General features: G+C 40.6%; 2 protein-coding genes across 2 annotated transcripts; one reads left to right on the forward strand and one right to left on the reverse strand.

The window, feature by feature from the left end:
* Positions 1-394: 394 nt before the first annotated feature.
* LOC6563599 (structural maintenance of chromosomes protein 6) lies at positions 395-4867 on the reverse strand. Its single transcript, XM_001989634.2, has 14 exons — positions 4789-4867; positions 4439-4642; positions 4155-4374; positions 3808-4081; positions 3617-3743; positions 3470-3547; positions 3236-3408; positions 2781-3178; positions 2311-2710; positions 1786-2248; positions 1091-1702; positions 801-1019; positions 612-742; positions 395-542 (listed from the first exon to the last, which is right to left on the reverse strand). Exons 2-14 carry the CDS (start codon positions 4631-4633, stop codon positions 521-523), a joined length of 3312 nt encoding a protein of 1103 aa, XP_001989670.1. The 5' UTR covers positions 4634-4642; positions 4789-4867; the 3' UTR covers positions 395-520.
* Positions 4868-5265: 398 nt separating this feature from the next.
* Positions 5266-8654, forward strand: LOC6563598 (NFX1-type zinc finger-containing protein 1). The gene is made up of 5 exons (XM_001989633.3): positions 5266-5427; positions 5491-6503; positions 6575-6742; positions 6808-7836; positions 7892-8654. Exons 1-5 carry the CDS (start codon positions 5298-5300, stop codon positions 8339-8341), a joined length of 2790 nt encoding a protein of 929 aa, XP_001989669.1. The 5' UTR covers positions 5266-5297; the 3' UTR covers positions 8342-8654.
* Positions 8655-8745: the final 91 nt, after the last annotated feature.

Below are 8745 nucleotides of genomic sequence, written 5' to 3' on the forward strand. Positions count from 1 at the left end.
GCATTCGATTTATATTATAGATATGTATTATGCATATATATATTATAATAAGCAAAAACAAATTTATACACACAGACTTACACAGTGGAAATTAATAAAAACGCATGTATGTCATTCAGCTTGGGCATGTCAGGCGCGCAATTGGGCGTTGCCACTTCGTAAATAAACACAGGGCTGCCATACATCACATACGTTATTTTCAAACCACTTTTGAGCGATGTTATGATAGGTTAACCTCTCCTTAAAAAATATAATACATATATAATTGTTGCTTAATCTTAGATGAGATAAAAATACATCCTGGCCCCCCTAACTTCACGCATCCCTTGAAAACCAGCAGATGCAAAGTTAGAGCCCTGTTATTAAGAATATAGACAAAAATACGCAGATTAAGTACTAATATTGTAATAATTATAATGAATTAATTGTATTGAAATGTGTTCTCATAAGAAATAAATTATAAACAAAATACGAATAAGAACAGTCGTCCTGCAACAGATTTTTGTAAGCCATTTTGAAATTAATGCTCTGGTGCTTCCAATCTGAAAATACAAATAAAAAATGTTGCAAGTAAGCTAAACAATTACAAAAAAGGCGCTAAGTATACTTACTTATGAACTGTTATTAAATTGCTCGCATCGATTTTAGTATCCTGGGGTGTAAGAAAACAATACTGCCGGTTTTGATAGTCCGTGCCCTCTTTAATTAGCATTTTCGTAATAAAAGTCCTGTTCACCTCATCCTAGAAGTCGTCAATATTAAAATATATGAAAATCAACCAAGAAGTTCCTTAAACTTACAGTAAAGACGTCATATTCATCTAAGAAATAAAATGGATGATCGGAAATACTCCAAAGACCTTTCAATAGAGACACAGTGGTGAATGACCTCTCGCCACCGGACAAACTTTTCGTATTTGAAGTCTTATTGGCACCTGGTGGGTAAACACTGATCTTTAACGTCTTCTCCTTATGATTGGGCTCCATCTCGCCTTCAAATTGGCGACAGGCGAGCGCTCGCTGCGTATTTGTAAAACAAAAAATAAACGTATTAAATAAAAAAAAGGAAAACACAAATGTTAAGAATTTACCTTAAATTCAAATGCAATCATGCTAAAGAAATGATATCGTGAGCGAATAAACTTCTGTGCCCCAGCATGATATGAAATTCGCAATTTGTTCACAATACTTAAAATACTATCCAACTTCTCGGTTTCTGTTTTCAGACTATCACGCAATGAGGTCAACTTTTTTTGAACCTCGTCGTAGTTCAAATTCATCGACTCATAATGTCTTATTTTAACTTTGTAGCGAGTGATTTTATCGCGTATCGCCTCTTTAGATTTTTGTGTGGCGATAAAATCACCAGATTCTTGTGCGGTCTGCCGCTCATTTTCCAGCTCTTTTTCCAAATCCTTTTTATCTTTGAGCATTGTAGTGAGAAGATCGTTGGTTTGCTTAAAAAGTCTTTGGTTTTCCACAAAATGACGATCCAAATCACTCAATTTTTTTTGTACTTCTTTGATCGCCGTTTCAACATCTCGGGCCTTATTTTTAATTGCGTCGATAATCTTTTCTTCGCTTTTAGCCTCTTCTTCAGTACGAGCCTTACGCTCGTTAAGATCACGCAGTTGATTTTGCAAAACTTCACGCTCCGCTTTACATTTCTCAATTTTCTCACTGCTGCTGGTTAAGTGAGTTTCCTATATTAATAGCAGAAAAGCAGGAGAATATTAAGTGATTTCCATTGGAGGAGCGGGTGGCTAAAAGAATTGACCCAACTTACCAACACGACTAAAGCGGGTAATTCCCGATATTCTAAATTCTCGATATCCATAATTTTTTGCAACGCTTTTGTGTTTGCAGTATGTTGGGCGTTGATCATATCATTTTTGGTGCTTATCTCCTGACTGACAATGTCCAGCTTGTGTTTAGCATTCGCATATTGTGGCTGTATAGTTGCCCCACGCTCCTTCAGACTGTTCTGCTCCGACTGCAGTTGTCGAATGCGGTCATCCACATTAACCTGAATGTAGCGAGCGGATGTGATTTTAACTGAGTACATGGCATAGTTGGGCGATGGACAATACTCTAGCCCCAAATCGGGCACCAGTATTCGTGTCAAATGGGGCGGCACATTTTCCGAGTTCGATGTAAGAGCTTCTGCCGTCTCCTTGGAATCGGTCACCAACACCGTCTCAATGCGCATCGTATCAATAAGATAGTTCATAACGACAGGATCATCACAGCTGCAATTAAAAGCGAACGGATCAAATTAAAGTTCAATTTTTGTGCCCCCAATAAAACTCACCTTATTAAATCCATTAGCACAGCTGTATTTGATGATCTGGATTGCACCTTGTACTTGGATACATTGTAAACCTGATTCGTAAACGCACTGGTTATGATCGTAGGTATATTGCGACCCAAATATGATTTTTGTAGCAGAGCTCTCAATGATATTCGCTCCTTATCTGTGCTAACAATGTACGAGCGCAGGCAGTTGAACAACTGATTCTCTACGAGATCTCGATACTTGGGATTGGGTACCGTTATGTACATACCGATGGGTCCACGCGGCATATTGGAAGCATTACTCCCACTGTACTGAACACTCAGAGCATTGGATACTTGCATCGCTTGCTCACCATATACTGACATTTTGTTAGACTTATTTCTTAACAGAGATTCCATTTCCCATTGCAGGTTCTCTGAATGAATGAATTTAAACGTGGAACTCATTATTGTGCTTTGTGATCACTTAAAGGCATTTTTTCTTACGCTCCGATTTACGCAGTTTGCTCAGCTCATTCTTAATGGACTCCACTCGCTCCTTGGTAGCTGGCAGCTGATTCTTTATGTCGTTCTGTTCGTCCCTTAACTTGGAAATCAGTTCCTTACCCTCGGACACAGTCTGCTTGAGAGTCGCGAGTGCGGCAGCATTCTCTTCTCGAAGCCTTTTAAATTCAGAATAGTCGGCATGGTAGTTTTTCATATGACTTTGACAGCCTTCGTATGTGGTTTGCTCCTCCTTTAGCCGTCTCTCCGCATTCTTTATGCCAGCCATTGTTGAACTAATTGTAAAATGACACTCTTGAATAGTTCGTTTGACGGCCCTCAACTTCACGTCTTGCTCTTGGTAACTTTCCATGATCCGCGACTTGATTTCGTTTAACTTTCTATGAGTACGGATAGTTTGAACATATAGTTAAGCATCAGTTAATTGACTGACATACTTTAGCTCATCGGATAATGTCTGCTTCGTGCAGTCCTTTTGTGTTGTCTTCTGTGATAGGTCAGCGTTTTTCGTCTCAACTATTTTCAGTGTGTGCTCCTTTTTAGAGAGATTATCCTGAATTTGGGACACTTTTCGCCAAGCCAGCATGGTCATAGCCTCTTTCAATTGAGTCTAAATATATGACAATTGAATGTACTTATTTATTTTTCACAAGAAAAAAATATCGCCTTACCTTAATTGCATCTTCATTCTTTATAATGGCCAACTTTTCCTCTTCTTCGTGGTACTTTTGCTTCAGCTTATCATTTTTCTGTCACAAAAAAAAAAATATATATATATATATAAATATAAGAATTGAATTATTGAACATATCTCTTACCATTTTGATAAGATTGAGATTATAATTAAATAGTTGACCCATCTCATGACAGGAATTTAAGCTGGCCGCACATAAATCCAGCTGCGTTGCCTTCATCAGCAATCTATAGTTTGAGCCTGGTTCAAGTCTATTTTAATTAAATTTATTGAAAATAAGTTTAAAATTGTATTAAAAAAGCGATCTGCACTCACTCCTTAAGAAATTCACGAGAAGCTTCCTGATTGAGCACAAAGATCGGATTCTCCACCATAATGGTAAAGAAGAGAAGCATACGCCGTATTTCATCCAGTTTCTTGGACACGGTCCTCCTATGAGCGTCTCTCAACTCATATGCGGATGACGATTGACGGATGTGGCGAACGACCGTAATCTGCGGCCCATAAGTGTCAAAATTGAATGGTCGAGAGCCCGTATTGCAAAGTGTTAACTCAATAGTTGCACTTGTCTCTCCATTCTTAATTAGCACTTGCAAGAAAGAAAGAGAAAAAAACAAAAAAAAATATTTTTGATGCTAGATGCATGGTAGGGTTTAACCTACTCCGTATGCTGCTCGCTCGACTCGTGTTCCGCGCGCTGCCGGCCAGTCCCAAGGCTAGCGCCGTGATCACCGCACTTTTGCCGCTTCCATTGCTGCCAACAAGAAAATTTATATTCGGCCCAAATTCAATAAACAAATTCGAATGGCACATGAAGTTTTTTAAACGTATCGACATTAACTTTCCACAGCGGTGAAATGGGCTCTGAACCCTCAATCCAATCTGCAAATAAATTTAAGTTAAATTGTTTTATATTGTTTTATATATCGAATGTAAATTGATTTACCGTGGGATTTTCACTAGTAACAATTGCGTGCCGACAAACTGCGCGGGAAGTGGTTGACTCCATCTGTATTTCATCATTTCTGGTCGTTTCGGAACTTCGCTTGGATCTCTTGTTTTTAGGCGGCGAAGGTGAATCCTCTGAATCACTGCCAGACTCTGTTGAAGCTTGTTTTCTTCGAGCTCTTCCGCGACCCATCTTTGGTTACTATAATCACAAAAGCAAAAAAAAAATATATATGTTTTGCAAGTACACACAAAAAATGCGCGGGCAACTCCGTTAACCACATAGGATGAGTAGTTTTCTGTTGTCACATGCTACGTTGCCATTATTTATGTAGTTTATTTACTTACATTATTTTTACTTAAGCTTATATCGGTTGTAATCTGTGCGTATTAAATGCGTACTTTTTATTTTAATTTGCGAATTCCACCAAATAACGCAATTTGTGGCATTGCATCAATTCCGCCATGTAAGTGTGACCAAGTTTTAATATGCTGATAATGCGCAAAGTGGGTTTGGTTTCTGCAATTAGCACGACAATTTTTGGCGCGTAATTTCAGAGCAAGACATTGGCAAAACAATACAAATATCAATATTCTGACAAAGTGACGAACAGATATGGCCATATCGAATCGGCTGATTCTGATCAAGAATATATACATATACACGCCTTCAATGTGTTGCAAGGGTATAAATACTAAAATAATAAAATACCAAGTACTTGAAAAATACTGCGACCGACTGCTACCCAAATATCGCACATCATCATTAATAGCATGCTGTGTGACATCCCTAAAACTGCGTTCAAGTTTCGGTATTCCCATCATATTTGTACTATCTGCCTAGGTAACGCATCACAATGTCTGACTCGGATGATGATTGGTTCAAAAAGGACGAAAACGAGCTTCTGCAAAATCTGGAGCAACAGGTGAAACAACAAGTGGCTAGTGAGACGAAGGAGGAGCACATTGAATTCTACATCCGGGCAGGTAAGTAGACATATAATAATCTTAATAATTAAACATATAGAAGCTAACTGAGTATGCCAACAGATCATAATCGCGTGGAATGTAGTCTAGAATCCAGCGATGCCAGCAATGCGTCGGGTCGGTTTAACATTTGCGAGTTTGCAAATGCCCTGAAAATGACGCCTCTGGAGATGTTTCTGTATTTTATGACTGAAAATCGTGATCTCTTTAAGGATCAGTTGCCCGCCAAATATTCGCAGAGGCGGGTTTCGTTGTATGTGCAGATCCTAACCGTGCTGGGCCAATTGGAATTGGGCGGTTTCAATGAGGAGCTGCTCGCTGCGTTTGCCAAGCAAACTGTGCTGCTGTGCCACGTGAAGAACTTTGCCGACCGACTCTTTGAGCCGCCGTCTAAGGGTAACCTGGATGAAATCTCCGAACTGCTGTTGCGCAACATAAAGTGGTTACTAATACGCGCACACAAGCTCGGCGTTCTGGAGGAGACCGGCTACGAACTTATCGAGCATTTCAAAATGCTGCTCGCCCGCAGCCAGTTGCCTGAGTTATTGAAGCAACCGGTGTGCATTGAATTTGCCCAGGAACTTGCGGTGCTGCCAACCGTTCAACTACATGTGAAACACGAGATCTATCCCAAGCTAGACGATTTACGGGGATCCGAGACGAATGCTGTGATGTCTTTGCCTGCCGCAGCCGGCGATGTAGCGGGCTACATAAATTTGCAGCGTCAGCTGCTATGTGAAGCCTTTTTGCACCCATTGCGTGAATTCGTGCAACGTCTGCGTGCCCAAAGCTATGTCGATCCACAGATGGAGCAAAATCTCTTCTTACCACACGCGGAGCTCATACTAAATCCACAATTTTCCGAAGCGCAGAGGCATAGCTTGATATTCATGGACTTTATACCTACGGAACGCAAGGACAAAGTTAAATGTTATAAATTCAGCCCTTTGCAACGTGAACTCCTAAAGAACATTAAAACAGGCACTTTATTGTGCTTCACAAGCAGCTATGATTTTGACAATCTGATATTGGCCACCGTCGGATACACTGAAACCGAAATGCGTAAGCAGGGCTATGTAAGGCAATGTTAACTACGTCATACTACATATTTATAAGGATATTAAAAAACATGCTATTCTTGTTTTAGTTAAGCGTGGAGATTGCTAAGCAATACAATGTTGGTAATATCTATGGAAAACCACTGATAATGTTTGAGGCGCCTGTCTTCTTTGAGCCGTATCTGCGTGTGCACAATTATCTGAGCACATGCAGCGCTGATAACTTTCCCATGCGACGTTACATTATCGAAGGCCAGGTGAGTTGGAGGATAGCAGGATGTTTAATATTTATGTTATATATGTGTGCCATTCTGTGTTACAGCTTGAAATCCATCCGCCCGCCTACATCAGACCCGATGCTCAACTAACTTACAATGGCGTAAAGTTTATGGCTGCAGACCCTCCCAAAAAGACGCAACTTAATGATATGCAGCGAACGGCTTTGGGTGCTGCACTCTCTAATGAATTCTGTCTGATTCAAGGCCCGCCCGGCACAGGCAAGACTCATTTATCCATTGAACTTGTCAACACACTGCTGCAGAACGCCGACCACTTAAAATTGGGACCCATTATTGTGCTGACCTACTCGAATGAGTCGCTGGACAAGTTCCTGCTGAAGGCGGCCAAGCACACGGATAGCATTCTGCGGTTTGGCTACCAGACACGCCAGCCCGAAATCGAGCGATTTAATGTGCGCACAAAGATTGATGAAGAGCTGGTGCCACATCGTCTGAAGAGATTATGGTGGTTGGTGAAGTGCGAGTACAAGGAACAGTTTGAGCGATTGCAGACTCTGCATTCCAGCTTCGATGGCAGTGAGGAGTCCTATGTGGCCATACTATCGGGCCAGGAGCAATTGAATCTGATTGCAGAAAAAATAAACACTCTGCGCAACATATTTCAATACTATGTGGCAAGGGACAAATCATTGCTGGGCATGACCACATCGTGTGCGGCACGATTGAATTTTTTGTTTCGCTTGCTGCAGAGCAAATGTTTCATCTTTGAGGAGGCCGCCGAGACACCTGAGGCGCATGTGCTGGCCTGCCTAACGCCGTACACGCAACACGTCATACTCATTGGTGATCACAAGCAGCTGCAGCCGCATACGGGCAGACATCATATGCAGCAGGGATTGCAAATTTCGCTCTTTGAGCGTCTGATTACGAATCAATTTCCCGCAACGGTGCTCAATGTACAATATCGCATGCGCAAGTGTATTGCCGAGTTGCTGGTGCCGATCTTCTATGATGAACTGAGCAGCGACAACTCTGTGTTGGAATATCCCGATGTGCCCAACATGACATCAAATATGTACTTTGTCAATCACAAGCATCCCGAGGAGCAACTGGTAGATAAAATCTTCTTTTGTAAATCTATCAGCTTCTTTTATTTGTAATTTACAGAGTGACATGTCTTTCGTGAACAAGCACGAAGCTGTGGAGTTGATCAATCTATTATTATACTTGAAGGCGAAGCCAAGCGACATTGTCATCCTATCGCCCTACAATGCCCAAGTCGAGTATATTAAATCAATTCTGCCAAGTCGGCGATTATACTGTGTGGCAAGTGTGGACAGCTATCAGGGCTTGGAGGCCGACATTGTGCTCTTGTCGCTGGTGCGCAGCAATTCGGCTGGTCAAATTGGTTTTCTGCGCCAGTTGAATCGTGTCTGTGTTGCATTGTCACGTGCTCGTTGCGCACTCTATATGATTGGCAACATGGAGACGCTGCAACGAGGCAATCAACAACTTTGGGGTGCCATCAATAGCAAACTGCAAGCGGCGAATGCGATAGGTACGGCATTCCCATGCATCACTGTGCCGAAGAAAGTGGTCAAAATGTCTAAAAAGTAACAATTATTTGTCATAAATAAAATGTTTTTTTTTTTTTTTTTTTTTTTTGTATCTTCAAATGTTTGTTTTTTAATCTAAACGCACAGGTTTTTGAATGAGTTTTCTTTCTGTGATCAAAGTTTGCCGCAAGACGAATGAAAATCATGAATTTGTTTGTCTTTGTTATTTTCAGTAATGTATACACTGAAAATTGATTGAACTTTGTTGTTCTCAAACCGATATTTATCTTAATGCACATTACTTTTGTTGGATTGCTATTGCTACTTTAAATATGGTATTATGTAATTAAAAATTGTACGTGTGCTGCACAGTATTTGTTTGGTGTTTATCTTTGATTATATGACGATAGTAGATACTGCATTAATGACAACATTTCGAATCTATTGATGCGCAATACACTGTAT

This window comes from Drosophila grimshawi, unplaced genomic scaffold (genome assembly GCF_018153295.1).
Source record: "Drosophila grimshawi isolate 15287-2541.00 unplaced genomic scaffold, ASM1815329v1 contig_311, whole genome shotgun sequence".
Classification (NCBI taxonomy): Eukaryota; Metazoa; Arthropoda; class Insecta; order Diptera; family Drosophilidae; genus Drosophila; species Drosophila grimshawi.